This window comes from Mus pahari, chromosome 1, assembly GCF_900095145.1.
Source record: "Mus pahari chromosome 1, PAHARI_EIJ_v1.1, whole genome shotgun sequence".
In the NCBI taxonomy this organism is placed as follows: domain Eukaryota; kingdom Metazoa; phylum Chordata; class Mammalia; order Rodentia; family Muridae; genus Mus; species Mus pahari.
In genome coordinates this window covers 169583161-169602295 of record NC_034590.1, presented here as the reverse complement: position 1 = coordinate 169602295, position 19135 = coordinate 169583161, and the positions used below count along the sequence as shown (strand labels likewise).

Genomic DNA, 19135 nt, shown 5'->3' with positions numbered 1-19135 from the left:
ACACACACACACACACACACACACACATACACACACACATATGAATCCAATTATTCCACATTCTTAATTACTCAGGTCCCAAATGCTGGCCTCTACCCTGTGGATCTTCACAAGAGAACCAGATGCTGTGCACTGTTGACACTGTTGCTACAACTCTTACCCAAGTACAACCTCTCTCCTGCTCACTCTACATTGCCCTGTTTGGGATTCTACTTAGGAATGTTCTCAACAGCTGTCAGAATGATTTGTTTGTCTGACCATCCAAGTATCTACCTATCTACCTACTTATCGTGTGTGTGTGTGTGTGTGTGTGTGTGTGTGTGTGTGTACCAAATGTAGGCACACATGCCCTCAGAGGCAGAAGGTGTTGCATCCTGGAACTGCAATCACAGGTGGCTATGTTCCTGCACGTTTTGAACAGACTCAAGCACTAAGCTGTTTCTAGGGACCATGTCTGTGGCAGTGGAAGTACAGAAAGGAACACTTCAACTTTGAGCAGACAGCGGAGCCACCAGGACAGTGGGGTGCAGTCGCTTTCATTTGTCTTTATGCTTGTCAGGGTTTACTCTTCCATTCCTGCTTTTAATCTGTGCCACCACATTTGTTATCCCCTGACATGTGCATCCCCATATTTGGCTACCCTCGGCTTCCTCCATTTTTATCTTCCTTTTATCCTGTAACAATGATGAGCCACAGAAGTGCACTGCACTCTGTATAATCCCCGTGTCTACTCTTCACAGCTGGTGTTATTATACTCTTCTCCTCAAGTGCCTCCTTTCTGTGTCACATGTCTCCCTTGGTTTATTATTATTTGTGTGTGTGCACGTGTATTTACATTTGTCCACGTATGTGTGTATGTGCATTAAGGCCAGAGAACAGCAAAAGCAGGTTCATTTGTGTTAGGAAATCTGAATGTAGAAGAAGGTTCTTTACCTATAGACAGGCAATAATCATAAGAAAACTCAGTGGGAAAACTCACTTAAAATATACTGATACTTAAAGAAACAGTAACAAGAAAAGTCAAGACAACTGCAACACTTTTTACATTGTGTATGCATGCTTGCATGTGTGTGTGCGCGTGCAGGTGCATGCATACTACATCATGCATGTAGTGTTAAGAAGGTAACTTGTAAGAATCAGTTCTTTCCTTTCACCATGAGATCAAAGTCAGGTCCTTGGGCTTAGCTGCAAGCCCTTAAGCTGCTGCCCCATCTTTAGTTTTCTGATAGAAAGACTTAGGATTAGGAGATAGTGATTAGGAGTTAGCGATTCTCCCTAAGTTCACTAATAAATTAATGTAACTCAAATTAAAATACAAGACACTTTTTAACTTTAGAAAACTCAACTCTTACCTAAGAAAATTTATATAGAATTGATATGAAAAGTTGTAAGTGATATGAAATTCATGTTTCTTTCTTCATGTGAGTTTATTTGCATTTGGGATCTTTATCATATAAAGCATACCAACCTTAGATATTCTTTTATTTAAATTAACATAAGCATTATAGTTACTTACAAACATCCGAAAAATGCTGCCTGAACTATAAAATTTTAGTATGTTAAATTTACATTATAACTCAATTAATGCTCTTTTTATTTCCCCTTAATCAGTGAGTTATTTATTGGTATGCGATCTAATTTTCAAATGTTTAGATTTTGCTGGATACTTTTTATGCCTTTTTTTTTAGTTATTAACTTATATTGAGAAAATACAGTGTATTATTCTAGTGTTCTTGACTGAAAACTAAACTTTTCAATATAAAATTATTTTAACCTCAGTGACATCTCTTAATTTAATTATATAACAACTGTTAGCTTGTTATGGTTACTGTATACACAAATTATTTTATTTATTAGCTTTTAAAAATACTTGTTAATTATGTATGTATGTGCACATATTCAAGCAGGTCAGAGGCATTTCAGATCACATAGAGCTGGGCATACAGGCAGCTGTGATCTGCCTGATGTGGGTGCTGGGAATGGACCTTGGGTGGTCATCAAAAATGATGCCCGCCCTTCCCTGCTGAGCTATCTCTCCAGCCTCGTCCATTAGTTTTCAGCCAAGCTGCACCTCAAAGTTCCTTTGCCTTTCTCCTCCACGGTACATAGAGGAGTATATGTGTGCCAGCCTGTTCAGCTCTGTCTTCTGGCTGCAGCGACTGGCTCACTAACATTTCCTGTTAATTGGTAATACAGATGAACAGTCTACTGTGTTGTGCTTCACTGGTTTGCTCTTCCTTATACGTCTCGTTCTGGCTATCTCGTGAGTATTCTGAGATTACCTTTCTGCTCTAGCAATGCAGCTTTGCATTTCCTTACTGGCTGCTTTAGGAATTAAAACAAACACGTGTCAGTGAAGATAAACCCACAGCCCTGCTAGGAAATCATGATCTAAAGATAAAACACACGGTATAAATTTAAACTCTTTGTTTTGATCAGAAATAAATCTACCATGATGCTTCAGAAAATCAGTCAAGCTTGCTGGCCAGGTGTAGAGGGAGGGGAAATTGTAATCAGGATATATTGTATGAAAAATAATCTATTTTCAATAAAGAGGGAAAACACTTAAGAATATTGTTTCTCAGTGTTTCAGCAAAAGCCAAAAATCAAAAAGAAAGATTTGTGGTTACAGCCTTTTCTCCCTAGTGGAATTAATCTCAGTAAGATTCATCTAGAGTCACAAAGTCTTTAAGAGAACCGTATTTCCATAAGCCCAGTCATGGTAAAAATGTCAAAAAAGTCCTTAAATGCCCAAACTCCTACAGAACAGAAGCAAGCTTTAAAAAGGTGTTGCTGCAAGCACAAGGCATCTTTCACAAAAAAAGGAACGAATGGCCCAGACTGGAAGCAGGAAAACAGAGGGAGGAAGTAACACTTTGCATGATAGCCACATGCAGTAGGAGGGTGACCAAGTCCTAACAAGGCATGCCTGGTGGCCTGTGACTACAGTTCAGAACCACTGTGGGGCAATGGCACCATGCTCTCTTCTGGTCTAATAAGACAAACATCCACGTTAGATGGAAAATCAAAAGCACAGTTCACAATGGACCTCTGAAGACTCTGACACTGCTCATAACAAACCATATATTCATGAGGACAGTATACATTCATTAATTAAAAGGCCTAACCACATAATGATGGAATTTACCATTATACACAGCTGACCTTCTGGAAACATGTTCATTCACAGTGACTCACTGTAACTGGGCCTGACAGTGCTTACTTGTAAACCTCAGTACTTGGAGATCTGAGATAGGAAGATCATAGCAAGTCTGAGGCCAGCCTGGGCTACAAGTTCCAAGCCAGTCTGTGTGACATAGTGAGACCCTGTTTCAAAAACAAACATGCAAACACCACCTCAATTTCATGAATAACAGACAAATGGTGACTGTGTACTCATACCCCCTCTCAAAACATCTGCCTGGCTGTCTAAGTCAGCAATTTCCATCTTGATATTTTCTTTCATCAAAGTATCTCTTTTCTTGGTTATTTCATAATTGTCATTGAAGTCTGTAATTTCCTTAATAAATCTTTCCTCTTCCTCTGTGGTTTTATTCTTTATAGCCTCCTGAAAAGCAGAAATAAGTAAGTGACCAAATGTGACACGCATGGGCTGCACCATCCTTACATGATCAGAGTACAATTATCTGATGTCAGTAGCAAGTGTTGACGTCCCTGTCTCTGTTATCCCCACAAGCAGCCTGTGCTGCCCAAGGATGTGCTTTAAAGACCAAGGCTGTTCTACAACAACCTCCATCTGCAAGTTTTATCTTGACAGATTTGGGAGAATTAATGAAGTCGAAATTCTGACATTTATCTGTGAATTTACTTCATAATCATATATGCTACTTTGTCAATATAATGTACAATTAGGTGGAGGAGTAACATCAAAATGGGAAAATTACAACCTTTACTCAATGGAACAATGGCTGCTTACAGGAAAAGGAAAAACCTGATCATCTGCAGCCAAATTATGCAGTCATTTCAAAGTTAGCTCTAAATAAGCTTTTGTGTTGTGAATGAAATGTCCACAGGGCATGAAAATATGAATTTAAAAAAATCTCTGGATGGTGCAAAAATCTAATTTTCTGACAGCACTAGATACAATGGTTTCTGTATTTTTATTTTTGGCTGTATGTCAAGTATGTGGAATCACATTTAGAAGTTGGTCATGTCCTAAGCTGTATTTTTATTATTCTTAAATATATTTTATATAATTCCTTTCATTTATTTTTTCAGCATGTGTGTATGTATGTGTGTTTAAGTTTTGGTGTGACTGTACTGTGGCACACACGTGAAGGTCAGGGGACAACTTGCAGGAGCCAGTTCTCTCCTTCCACCACTGGTTCCAGGGATTGAAAGGTCATCAGATTTGGTGGAGACACCTTTATCCACTGAGCCCTCTCATTGGCTCAAATGTATTTTCTTCAAAATGTCAACTTAGGACTAGTCACGCCTCCAAATTGCCCTGTAATCATAACTGCTGCTCAGCTTGTTGACTTTGACTTAAGATAAAAAGGTTAGCAATATCTTTTCATCCATGCCCATAAGTACGCCTAAAAGTATAAAAACTTCTCTGCTAACCAGAAGCATTAAAACTGGGTCTCAACACCAGAGTGGTTAGAAGCAGTGGTACTCCTTCTCTTGGGCTTATTCAACTGCAGACAGCGCCCACATTACACCCTCAAGTCTTATATCCAGCACAAGTCTCCCCAGCTGTACTACTCTCCCGGCCAGCTTTAAACAGCCCTTAATACTCGCTGTTTGAATTGTACTGTCAGCTGATACGGATACAGATAATTTTGTCAAAAGTGAAGCTGTGTATATTGAAATGCCTTTGACACAGTTAGGTTACTGACTGAGATGTTTCTTGGTAGCTGGAGACTTACACGGGCTTGGAGCAGTGTGTCCCGTTCGCTGATAATTTCACTGAGCTGTCTCTCTAATGCATTTTCATGGGTTTTCAAAAGCTCTAAAAGGAAAGATTTCTCAGAAAACTGCTGAACCTTCAAAAGGAAAATACGGAAATCAGAATGAAGCAAATGAATACAGATTTGAGGGCTCAGTTAATTGAACAGGCATGCAATTGTTATATACGACTCCCACATGCCCTGCTGTAAGTGACTGACAGTCCTGAGCTCAGTGTTCTCACAGCTTACAGAGTGGACTGTGGGCTTCTGTTCCTCACACATTCAGCACAAGTGTTAGCCAAGTACTGCAGCGTCTGACCATACGCACTGAAATCCACGTCTGGACAGCTTTTCAAGGAGCAGGCTTCTAGTCTCACAATTTAGAAGGAATCAATCACTGTGATCACTAAACATGGTATAATATCTACAGCCCGGACCCAGGTTTATGACGTTAACTATACATAAAGTAGACGTAAATTTGGTTAAAATTCCCAAATAGGTTTTGAGAACCCAACCTTTGGATTTCCCCATTTACGCAGGGGTCCCGTTCTCAGAGGCTCAGTGGTAGGTAGCAGTGTCAGCACTGGCAGGTGGCTAAAAGCTAAGGAAGCGAAATCCACTCCAGCCTCTTCCAGGCACTCGACTAACGATCGGAGACCACCATCTCTCCCTCCCCCCAAAAATTTAACTTTTGTGCCCCATTTTATTCTAAAGAGCAAAAGATTTCATAAGCACTGATATTAGGTATTATTTCATTTGACTTTAAAAGCAGTTCCTTCTGAGACACAGTCAGAACGAAAGGCAAAGAAACTAAAATCGTTTGTCTCCAGCATTCAGTACTGGTCCTTGTGACAGTGTGGTACCTCCAGTTTGGGACTGTTCTCATCTCTACAGAGAAAAGAAAAATGATATAAATTCAACTTAAATGGCAGAAAGCAAGATTTATGTTAGTTATAAGAAGTTCCTCAAGGTGAAGACGGGTTGTGCAATCTGTGTCCCAGAAGACACTAAACAGTAAAGACCCTGGGAGCAGTCTATTCCAGACCCACAGGGTTGGCTTCAAAGACATTTTGAAATATTACAGCTAGTAAGTCCTAGAAATACTGGCATTTAGAAAAAAAATAGCTGAAGTAAAATAGAAACACGATCTTCCATTTCTATAAGGCTGTAGCATAGCCGTCCGACCTCGGTGCTGGGTGCAGTTCCCATCACCGAATCTGAAGACAGACACAGATAGAGAAATGGAGACATACAATTTGCATGACTGAGGTAATGCCTGAAATCCCGGAAGGACAGTGAGGGGCTTTGTGTCCCTGATGCAGAATCAGGAAATGTGGTTTCCAGACTTTAACATCACGCACAAGCTGACACGGCAGACAAGGAGAGGATCGAAGCATCTCATCTGTTCAGTGTAAGAACACGATGCTTCATGAAGTCCACAAGTTCAAGACTTTATAAAGGATGTTTAATTAGTTAGGGGTAAGCATGGGGTTAAAATCCAGGTCTCTCAGCATCCTTGCTAAGTCACGGCATTAAAATGGAAACACTAAAGCTGCCTCTGAGTAATTCTGACAATAAAAAGAACCTCAGCACCACTGCCCATAACAATGCTTCAGACAGATCAGTCAGCAGTGTCCAGCCGTGTGACACTGAGACACTGTGACTCAACAGTGTCTCAGACACAGATCACGTTGGAAAACTGTACACGTGAGTTACCAAAAAAGAAAAAAATGGCAAGAGTCTCCTATGTGAGGAGTGCGCAGCCTACAGGCCACAGGCTGGTAAGCTCTGGCTTAATGTGCTCATAGTACACCCTTCAGAACTGAGATTCCTGACTTCTAATTCTGTTTCTGATATTGATTCTCAGAAAACACAGGGTGGAAGGAAGAGAACCAACTGCACAAAGTTGTCCTCTGAGCTCCACACACTCACAGCCACACCTACCCATGCTCACTCACTCACTTTCTTCTACACACACACACACACACACACACACACTTTTTAAAAAAACACTAATGGCAACTGAGGGGAAAGCACAACAGAGGAAGTGGGGAAGGTGGAAAGTCATTGACCCTAAGGGAGATGGGCTTCCAGCATGCCACCCCTCAGTGCTATGGTCATTAATGGGTCAGGGTACAGATGAGGTGACACTGAAGATGGGTAACCTGGCTCCATTCTTTATTAGAACTTAAGGGACAAGCACTTGGCTTTGCCTGGTTCTTCACTAAGTGTAAGTTTCGCCTTCAGGGGCAATAGCTCTCATGGTCTCTCTCCAGGAAGATGGCAATTATTCTGTTTTCTTTGTTATCCCAGAACAGCTAAGAAGTCTCTGTCCTTGAAAACCAGGCCTACTGATAGGTACAGTGTTAGTAGCTCTTTTAAATATAACTGCAATGACAACTTTGGAATTTTGATTTCTTTAAAAAATACAGAAATATTTTGTTTTAACCCCAGGTGTGGGATATGGGCTGCTTCAGATCATCCACAGCAGCTGACTCCGATTTGCCTCCTGCTCTGGTGGGGATGTGATCTTTCCAGCTGCAAACAGTTTCTGCAGTGATGTGATGTTGGGAATTTTGGGAACATTTCAGAGTGTGTATGGATGCTAGGATCCTGAGAGGTAAGGTGAAGTATTGGTGGGTTTTTGGCTGGATGCTGTTGGTTGTGATGTTAAGTAGCTGTACACAAAGAAACAAGAAGAAATGGCATGTTCTGATGGCAAAAATCAAACTTGCTCCACGGAACTCAAGGCTCTAATCAGCAGGAAGCAGTCTAATGATGACTCTGACCCCTCTCTGACCTTGACTTTATTCAGGGATCTCTTTCCTTTATTCACTATCCTTTTTTTCCCCCCTTATTTAGTGTTAGGAAACTGAAAGGGTGGCGAAGGGTGGAAGAAAGAAGAACCCACAAAGTAACCAAAGCCAGCTACATATAATCCTGACTATACTCACAGGATGAGTATAGACTCACTGAATTACTGTCTTGCAGACTCCTTACCTCTGCTTTGTTACAAGGTAAGAGCCAAGGAGGGATCTGATGGGAAAATACTATAAAACTACAAACTGTACTGTGTGAGAAAAGATTTCCAGACGTATCAAGTTTGAGCTGAGACACTAACATGCCTATGGCAGTGTGAGCCATTTAGTTTACAGTAAACAGAAACTAAAGAAATTATTGACTCTGTCTCCTAAATTGCTCCTGACCTCAAGAGACAGCATGCAATATAAAGAAAGGGGTGGGAAGGTCCTAATGGCAGGAATACAGATTTATCTTTTTTACCTCTGTCTGTTTCCTGACTGAAAATGAAAATATTTGTATAAAGCCTTAATGTTGCATTCTAGACTCAAATAGCCAACCTCTGTCAGAAAGTGTCACTGTTTTGGTACAATATAGCTTTCAGCAGTGCCATCTCTCTTGTTAACTCTGCCTCTTTCAGTAATAAAGGCTTTTTTCCCCCTGTTCATTCCTCTTGGATACTGAGCTGACTTATCTGCTACCCATGGTTCCTCACTTCTGTGTTGCCTGCATGTCTTCAGATACTTAGAACCTGAAAGTGAGCAGAGCACGTTATAGGTCAGCATTTGGTCGGTCGCTCCACGACACTCCTTGTGTCGCTCAGTCTCCAGCAAGCAGCTCTTTGCCTGGCCTATCATCTGCTGAAAGCACAGAGGCAACTTTACACAAGACACACAAGGAGACATGCAGACTTCACATGGCTAATAACATCATACAACTTTACACAAGACACACAAGGAGACATGCAGACTTCACATGGCTAATATCACACAACTTTACACAAAACACACAAGGAGACATGCAGACTTCACATGGCTAATATCATACAAGAACTAAGGAAAAGGCCCAGGGCTCTTACAACCATGACAGAATACACTTCTAACACCAGACTGTACCACCGAGCAAGTTGAGAGCAGATATTAAGGTCTTAGCTTTATTTTTAGAGAAAAGGTCTCACTATGTAGCCTTAGCTGGCCAGGATCTCCTTATTTAGACCAGGCTGGCCTCAAAGTTATAGAGCTCTACCTGCCTCTGCCTCCCCAGTGCTGAGATTAATGGCGTATACTACCACAACCACCAAGCTTTAGATTTTTAAAAACCAGGTGCTAGTGTATTTCTAAATCAGCTTTCCCACTATGGCACAGTAACCCTCGTGTGGCAAGCAAGGAAGCTTCAGTGTCTTTTAGCCTTAGCATGTCTGCACACCCACCCTTCTCCATTCCCCACCCACTACTTTCCTGGCTGTTCTTCAAACACACCAGAAACTCCTCTCTCCACCTGTTGCACAGACTTTTCCATGATCCTTTAGGGTACCAGAAAATATACTGTTTAAAATCCTGTAGGGAGACAGGCTTTCTCAAGACTGAAAGGAGTTCAGAAGCAAACACATAATTAAGGAAATAAGCAAATACATAAGTACTATCAAAGATTATAACACCATACAAATTACAAACTTTTATGAGAAAACACACCATAAGTCAGATTTAAATAATAAAATTTTCAATAACTGACACAAGGTCCAGCATGAAAAGCTGGAATCACGGAGATGATGTCACAAATTCTACAAGTGAGCAACACTGTAACACTGTACAGACAACTTCTTTTGCTTATAAAACACACAAATTTCTAATATACAAATGATATTTTTGCAGTTTAGACTGTAATAATCTTTCTGGGAGAAACTATTAAAAACCTTAAAACTATGTCTTTATTGGCACAACAGTCTGAGTTGTGTGATTCTAAAAATAACCATGAGATGCAGGACTGCCATCACATGTGGTAATGGCAGAAAATGCAGGACTGCCATCACATGTGGTAATGGCAGGAATGTACTAAAATAACAGTGCATACTTGTCAGTAGAAAATTACCTAACTAAAATATAGCAAAGTATTTACTGGAATACTATGCAACTATAAAAACTGCCATAGATCTATATTCGTGGAGAGACTCTAAATATGACAAAATGAAAATGCAAATAATTTGAGGAAAAATAAGCAAGTATTAAATAATAAAATAAGTAAATAAATGCAGGGGGCTAGAGAGATGTTTCAAAAGCTCAAAGTAAATACTGTTCTTGAGGTAGACCTGAGTTCAGTGCCCAAAATCTATACTCCTTTTGCCTGTTTCCAAGTTTTGGATAATTCTCATGACAGGCATGATAAGGCTTTCCTTGAAGAATTACAGGAAAAATTAAAACTAATTATAAGTTATATTTCATGAGAACCTCAGAAATCTTGAGTTTACAGCTAATAGTAAATAACTGAAATTATTTAATGGCCATCCCTCATTATGAAAGGTATCTCAAGGGCTGGAGGGATGACTCAGATGGTCGGAGCACTTCCTGCTCCTTCAGAAGACCACAGTTACTTTCCCAGAACCCAGTCCAGTCAACTCACATCCAGTTACAACTCCAGCTCCATGCTGGCCTGCTCAGCACATACACACATGTGCACCTGTCTATATACAGGCACACACACGTATAAGAAATATGTAGATAAACACGTGTATTCTGTAGTTTATTTACTAATAATTCACAGTGTGACCTACAGTTTGTCAGTGAATGTACATTGAATGGCTGGAGTTGAGATGGTTAGAAGATCTGAAAAATCATAATTAACCCATTTTCTAAAAACTCATAAATCACAAAGTAGCTCTGAGTAAACTCTGCGCTGCAGCCCCTGGGGCTGCGGACTCAAGCTGAATCTCACACTTGCTGCAAATTAAGGCAAAACGCACTGTTTCAAAGTATTTTCCTCTTGGTTCCAGGAGATTATTTTTCTGTTCAAAGCATCTCTGACATTTCATGTTTTACAATTTATTTAGAGCACTTCTTCTGAAAATAGGAAGGGAAGCAGAGTCCTGAATTCTACGATTAGGAACAGCTGAGTGGATGCTCGCCTCTGTGGACACAAGTCATGAAGCTTGGCACAGAGTGGCTTACAACCTCCTGCATCAGAAGGGCCAATGTGTAACTTGTTATAGTTTGATCTACACTGCTACTCTAAACATTCTTTGGATTTTCCAAAAGTCATGACGACAACATCAAGATAAAAGAGCCCAAAAATGCTATATAAAATATTTTCTTTAATCATCTCAGTTCTGTGACCATGAAAAAGAAGTACAACTTCTCCTTCTATGTGCAGCCAGGCCTTCTCTCAAAAGAACCAGTCGTCGGTCAGGAGCACAGCACCAGAGCCGAGAGCAAGTGTGCCAAACAGTCAACAAGCACCTAGAAAGGTCTTCAAAAAGTATCTTCAAGGAATACGAAACACAATCTAACATAAGGTACTGCTGATTCCCACAAAGATGGATTTTTAAAATCACTGAAACAGAGGGTAATGTGTTGACCAGGACAGACACACAGAACCTACACACACATACACACACACACACACACACACACACTGGTGTAAACACAAAAGCATGCGATTGTTTTGAAAATCACCTGACATCTCCTGAAGAAAAATAGAAAAAACAAACAAACAGACAACAATTCCAATGGTCCTGTAAGACCTAACAATTCTACTCCTAGATGAAGTGCTCAGGAGACTTGAAATATGTTTATAAAAACACTTGCGCACAAATATTCATGGCAATGCTATTCAAAACAAGTACTCAGAGTGGTCCAACTGACACACATGACAGTGTATGGATACAAGGAACACTGTTCTCACATTTCAGCATGATACAGTATCAGGCTGGAAACAGAAAACAGGTAAGTCACAAAATGCTACTACTGTGTACCTACTGTGTGCTTCCAGTACTAATACTGTGAACCTCCATCCATACAACATGTCTAGATGCAAAAGAAATAGAATGCCTAGGACCTGGACTGTGTGAAGCTTGGAGTCTTAGGGTGAACAAGGTGGCTGCTAATAGATGTGGTATTTCTTTATGGGAAGATGAAAATGTTCTAAAATCAATGATCATAACATCTTGTGAAAAATTATAAATCACTGCTTTCTAACTTTCAAAAAATGTATTTTTTGTAAAGTGACCTAACAGCTGTGTTCCACTCTAACCTTAAGAAAAAACACAAGGTATGACGTATAGCTTAAGTGCCCTGTATACCTTCCCTGACTAGTTATCTGCCTCAGGGACAACGCTACCTTGATATGCTATTCATCATCCTATGACTGTCACGGTCCTTTAAGCCTCACAGGACAGACCTGTGCTCTGTACAAGTGACAGCACCTTACATGGCACAACATCTAGAGGTTGTTCTTTAGCACAATGTGTTCTGGAGATGAACTGTTCTCAGATCACTCAGTGGCTTTTTAAAGTGACCCTGACACCTGAGGTTCTGAAGCCATATGACTCGGATTAGAAGCTGAGCTGATCTTTGCCTCCCTGTCTATTAGTTGGGCTGTGGGCCTCTCCAGGTACCCTACACTGCCACTAATTATTTATTCAGAATGAAAGTATATTTTATAACCTGAAAGTCCTTTAAAGGCATGAGCATTCTTAGCTGAGAGAATTCGGGGCAGGGGAGAATCATACAGAATATTGTGTTGCATGCAGTGGGTGATAAATATTTTCCATAGTCACGTGGACTATTTTAGACAGCTGTAGGGCTTTCTACAGGGTTATTCTGACTTTACCACTAAAACCTTTTTCATAGACACTATCTATGGTTGCCTCCCTGACACACATTCTTCACTTCCTTACTGAACAGTTAATGCTTTTCTGACACCTGGCCCATTCTCACTGAAGTGGAATACCATCCCTGGTTCACAGATCATGAAAGAAAAAAAAACCTTTCTATGTGACAGATGGTGGGAATGTCCCTGCCTGCAACATCCTTCTCACTCTGATTTTGAACAGAGAAGTACATGACCTTAGACACTAGTACCTATGAGGGGATACACAGGCAGTCACGATACAACTCCAGCTTTGTTTGGTGCCAATAATAAACTCCCAAATGAAGTTTTGTGACTTTGGGTAATCCCAGTAGGCTGAGACAAGCGGCCCACAAAGGGTTCAAGGACAGTCTAAAACAGATGTTGATTTTAAGGCCAGCCACAGCTAAAGATTGAGATGAGATCCCATCTCCAAAAAAAGCTACCCACCCATCCAAACAGCAGCAACAAAATCCTATATTCTCCTGCCAACGTTGACTACAAAATTCTAACCTTTCAGCAGCAGGCTGAAATTCTTTAAGACCTTCCTTCGTAAAACCTTTCAATACTAGGCTGCTGCATGGCAGAGAAATGACTTTTGGTTTCAGTCTTTCCCCTTCCAAGTTAGTTTTGGGAACACTGCCTAGAAATGGAACAGTGCCGAAGAAGGAGGGATGATGGGCCAGCTAAGAACGGTGGGGCACAAGAATGGCAGAATGAGCAGATGCTTCAGGATCCCCTTGAGCATAAATGCCCCCCCATAGGCCCTTTCAGACTTGTGTTACATGAGAAGAGAAAAACATAACCACTGCTCAGTGAAGCCACAAGGGCAAGGATCTCCATCGTGGCCTGATGACATCACAGCTGGCAAACCCATGAGTGAAATGTTGGTCTCCCGTTAAAAGTCAGCAACATCCAAAGGTTATTTATGCAGAATTTCTGTTGTCACATAAGCTGACAGAGTCTACTGTTTTTAAGTAGAAATTTTAATCAGTGGTAAAACTAAGTATAAGGAGAACAGAAAATTTTCTCTAATACATACATTTGAAAAGAAAAATAATGTCCTCGGCTAAAAGCTTGCATCTCACTATTATAAATGACAGCAATTCCTGGTTTTGTTCTCTCCTTGACTTAGTAAATCAGCAGCAAAGCATGATTTCTCAAATTCTGAGAGATAAAGTTCTGACTTCACTAATCAAAAGGCAGAACATCTACATTTTTATGTAAAAATGTAAATGGGCCATTTTGTTACTTCATTCCAAAATATTTTCTTTAAAATTCATAAAACATTATTTTATTGTTCTTAAGATATTTCTGAATATATATAAATAATATTAATCTGACTGAGCAGGTTCTATTTAGGAATATATATGTACAGACATATATGTACATACATGCAATAAAAAAGTAGCCCATGAGTTTGAAGTCTGTGTGTGTGGGGGGGTAAGTATATGGGATGGTTCTGAGGAAGAAAGGGAAAGGGGACTGTTGTAATTATAACTGCAAAATTAAAAAAGTAAAAAGAAAAAAGATATTTATGTCCAGTAAGTTGAAAAGGGAAAACTATGTAAAATACACTAATGCAGCCAAATCCTTCCCCCTTTCCCTCTCACAGGTCGATGGCACATTACTGGGTTTTATATAAGATGCTTATAAAAACTACCCAAATTATAACTACATGCCCATTTTTACATATAAGAAACTCAATGAGTTGTTTCTGAAAAACCACAATAGTTTTACAAGCCTCAATTTTAGTTTATCTGACATCAACACTGCAAAACCTTCCATAGACAACTGAAGCTTTAGGCAGCTTGGTAAGCCTCAGTGCAGACCACACAGTGCTCCCATCCTTCCCTTTTCACAGGGCCCAGCTCAGCCAGCTGCACTGTAGCTGTCCACGTCACAAAGCACTCACGGGATCTGTGACTGCTTGCAACCATATGTTTTAAGAGACTCATCCAGCCCTGAAGTCAGATGCTATCATTCAGGTTCTAATTGCAAGCTACCTAGGTTCTACAGACCAAAGGGGAAAAGAATACTGTACTTCCTAAATACATTTTTTGACTTCAAGCAGTTTCCTAAATATATGCCCAAATACTTTTTGAATGTGTGAGCATATAATAGCTCAAGTACTGCTCTATTCAAATTATGCCCTAGCTTCTCTTCATGCTGCTTGTTTGATGAATGGGTCAATAAACACCAAGTCAAATGTTCAAGTAAATATATTTTCATTGTTATTGGCAGACATATAATTAACTCTGAGGAAAAAAACAGAGAATCAATTTATGATTACTTCCTTAGCTCTTCTCATTACTCACTTACATTATCTTCTTAGTTCTACATTTAAATCTTAATACACACATACCATCTTGACTCTAATTATAAATCAAATTACCTCAATTACAAATTAGTGTTGTATGAACTGTGACCCTCATATGCTAGTTTTATTAGTAAAATACAATTATATTATTACCCATGCATATGAGCTGATTAAAAACCAATGCACATTTATGATCCTGTATTAATTAGCAATTTCATGAATGCTTTTAAACAATATTAGAGATTTGCTATGTTTTCTTTAGCATAAACAATTAAATCAACATTTCTGTTACATATGTACAGTATCAACACTACATTTCTATTTTCAGGTAAAACAGGCTGCTAACAAAAAATATTATATAGAATAATAATTTGTCTTGCAAAGGAAACATTACAAAGAGAAAATACCTCATTTAAAATAAAACATTTCCTACCTGTCAGGTCAGTATCTTCACCAAACCCAGAAAAATGCACTTTATACAACTTACATAAGTAACCTTTAAAAATATTGCCCCAGATGCAAAGCTTCAGACATTTTATTGTATGTCATGGAAAAAAAAATGCTCAAGATGAGCTCAAGAATCTGTTTTAATAGAGTAATGTTTTCCTTAACCAATTGTTACCTTTATTATGGTAGTTATTTGGTTTTCTATTATATACCATGAACAAGTCATTTAAAAGATGTCTCAGCTTCTTTGCCTGTAAATGGGGAATGATCACTCCTCCTCTCATAGTTTCTGTTAGAACTAAAAAGGTTAACTCAGTCTTTGAATAGCTCCCAGCACACTGGCACTTAGCTGCCAAGACACCAGGAGTAGAGAGGGGCTGAACTCCCCTTGCTCCCTTGCCAGGTGTGGAGAGTGAATGTGGTCTGTATGTGTGATATGTGTGTATGTGTGTGTACTATGTGGTATGTGTGGTGTGTGTGTGTGTGTGTGTGTGTGTGTGGTATGTGTGTGTGGCATGTGGTGCATGTGTGATATGTGTGTGGGAGGGTGGTGTATGTGTGGTATGTGTATGTAGTGTGTGTGTAGTGTGTGTGTAGTGTGTATGTGTGGTAAGTATGCATGTGTGGAATGTGTGTGTGGAAGTATGGTGTATGTGTGGTATGAGTATTTGGTGTGTGTGTAGTGTATGGCATGTAAGCATATGCCTGTGTGTATGTATGTGTATGTCCCCTTTCTTCTGTTGATTTCTATTTGTCAATCCAACTTTCAAAGCATCTTAATTCTTCTTCAAGGAAAAGACTGCTCCATGAGGACACTGTCCACCTTTGCCCACACCACCAGGGTTCCCCACTGTCACTAGCCTACTTTCTCTTTTACCCTGGGAAAAATAAGAGCTAGGGCTCAATGAATACTCGTCCCAAATTCTGTTTTTAAAGATAGCCAGTTTCTTTTAGTTGAAGGGGACAGATAGGAAAGATTGCTTGGCTGGTAAGTACTCATAGTCAGGAGGGATAAATGCTGGTATTAGACTGCACAGCAAGTTGACTATAGTTAATGACATATACTAAAATTTCAAAGACTTGTAGTATTTTTACCACAAACACAGGATAAATGTTGGCACAGATCTATTAACCTGGAGTTGAGCATTACGAAATACATAACAAGTAACATGGAACCCGTAAACATACACAACTTTTATTTGTCAAATTATCAAGACTGCTCTTTCCAGGCTGGGCATAAATGTATAGCTTACATTTCTGTTGAATATAAATTTATATTTAATATGTAATAAAATGAAAATTTTATTAACAAAAAAATATGAGTGATTGGGTAAAATAGACTGCCTGTATGCACTGCTTGCTTAGCTCATCTTTAGGTGTTGGAACATGATCACTGGACTGCAGATTCCTCCTGTTGGGCTGAGGCCTCCAGCACACCCTCACCATCTTCACCATCCAGCCCCATCTTTGTGATTAGAGCACAAGGAGACCCCTGACAGCCCTTTCACTACCCGCCTCTGGACAATTCCCTCCCAGCTCTCTCAGCTGCCCTCTGCTGGCAAACAGTCCTCTCCCAATGTGCCTGGGGAAGAGCTGCCCCCTACTGCTACAAAAGGTCTCTCCTACTAAATCTCTTTTCTCAAAAGTCTATCCATGGTTCAACCTCTTCCTTGAAGCTGTGAGGTTCCCTTGGTCCTATTTTTCAAAAGGCAGAACTCTACAAACGCAGCCAAAGAGAGAAATGAGAGCAGGAAAGAGATTCTTTTGGCTGAGACATGCTCAAAAAAAAAAAAAAAAAAAAAAAAAAGTGGTCGTGAGCTGAAAAGCAGAGAGCCATCGTTTGAAAGATACATACAGTCCGTTTCATCCACATTGCATGCTTAAATTACTTAGCATTTAAAATTTATATGCTGCACTAACTGTTGAACAATTACTCTTCCAATGACACTTCTCTTATAAACATTAACCATTCCACAAAATGGACAAGGAATTCGATAAGTCTGGATTCCTTGGGGCCACTTCCTGTTAAAAACTAAAGATAGTGGATTCAGAACCTTAGGTTCTAGACAACACTGAACTACAGTATATAGCTGTTGCGTTTCCTAGCTGAAGGATAAGTAGACAGTGAATAGCTCCCCAAAGCCAAGCTCAGACACTTCCTCAAGTAACCCTTAGCATGTTCTATGCATCAATACCTTGGATTCCAGCTTGATTTTCTCTTCGTTCAGATCCTCTGTTGCTTTCTTAATTTTCCCACGACATCTGGTAATTTCCGACCTTACTGTAATACAAACAAAATCTTTACTTGCATTCACCTCTCTGAGGCCTCCATCTTGGCAGCTGTTGGCATGTGAGGTTTCCCTCCAGGTTGCAAACTCCACTCAGTCTTCCCTTCCCCTCCAGCCTGTGGGGCAAACACCCAGCTCCAAACGCCGAGGGCCCCGCAAGGGCAGGCCCACCTTCCCGCATCACTCTGCGGCTCTCCTCGGCCTGATGCTCACTGAAGATGATGTGCTGAAACAACGACTCCAGACTCATCTCGGGCCGGCTCGCCTTAATATTTGATAAGGGAGTCTGAGGAGCCTGGAAAGCACAATGATGAGAGAGGGAGGGTTGTCCGGCGGCTCCCTGCTGGGCTGCCCTCCCGCACCACCGACCCCTGCCCAGCGGGAGCTCGGCCTCTTCCTCCATGCTTGCCCACAGTGCGGCCTACTTCTGTGCTGGGCGCAGCTCCCACAGGAAAGCCCTGGGGAAACAGACTCGACTCGGGAGCCTTGGCTGGGGCCACGCTTCCCCTCCCCAGCTCCCTCGCTCCCCCAGGAAAAGATGCCCGCGGTCAGGGGCTGGCGAGGTCCCCTCACGTGTGTCCACCACAGAAGGCCTTCACTGATCTCGCGAGAAATCAGCTACGGGAGCCTGGTGGGGCCAGTCTACAGCAGCGGTCTGCGCTCACGGGTCTGGGGTCTTTCTAGAGGTGGGACGCCCGGTCTCCAAGTATTATAAAGTGCAAAGTACCCCCGTGAATCTAAATATAAACTCTTGCAAAGTCTTATGCTCGGAGGCTCACAAAGACAAACGTACAAAGTCTGACATTCCGCTGTAATCATTCCTTCGTAATCAGGGCATATCTTTTTTGTCTGCTCTGAAATTAATCATTGCCTTTTGTAATCAAGCCTTGGTAATATTAACACTTCAATATCTGCACAATGTGTGTCAGAGACCAAAGTGGTTGCTAATTAAGGCTTAAATGTGAAAGGCACCTTTGGGGCTTTTACATGAGTTTTTCTTTCTTCTTCTTTTTTAATTAAAAAATATTTTCAGTTTTGGTAGGTCAAAATATTGACATTGTAATAAATATTTGACTTTATTATGAATGTAAAACTGACACTGGCTAGACTTTTTAAAAGAAACTTTTAGTTTGAATGTATTTAAAATTACATAAAATAAGGTAAATGAAAATATTTGTCAAATACAATAGGCTTAATAGCTCATTAATGCCACAATATAATCCGTTATAAATTTTAACCTATTCTAAATTTTTACCTTAATTTTCATCTGGTCATGTCTGCATAAAGTTTAATGTTTGAACTATAAGAATACACACTGAAATTTGAAATGAAGTTGAAAAGAATTACTTGGAGCTATTCACAAGCAAGTATTGATGAAAAAATTTCTCACTATCTTTTGGGTAACCCTTTTGTTTTTTGGGTAGATCTTTTGTCTTTTGGGTAGCCATTCTTGACAAGAATTTCTTATTTACAACCTTGAAATCCCATGAATAAGGAATAATAACATTATTTTGTTACTTGTGTTTTGATAT

General features: G+C 40.2%; 1 protein-coding gene across 1 annotated transcript in view; it reads right to left on the bottom strand.

Annotated features, from left to right (window-relative positions):
• Window positions 1–18202, bottom strand: part of Ccdc172 (coiled-coil domain containing 172) — a 40009-nt gene extending 21807 nt beyond the window's left edge. Inside the window, exons 1-5 of the mRNA XM_021221306.1 lie at window positions 18146–18202; window positions 17775–17898; window positions 17511–17596; window positions 4890–5006; window positions 3403–3568 (exon numbers count right to left, since the gene is read on the bottom strand). Of these exons, the coding sequence (XP_021076965.1) occupies window positions 3403–3568; window positions 4890–5006; window positions 17511–17596; window positions 17775–17853 (448 nt within the window). The 5' untranslated portion in view covers window positions 17854–17898; window positions 18146–18202. The remainder of the gene's footprint in view (window positions 1–3402; window positions 3569–4889; window positions 5007–17510; window positions 17597–17774; window positions 17899–18145) is intronic.
• Window positions 18203–19135: the final 933 nt, after the last annotated feature.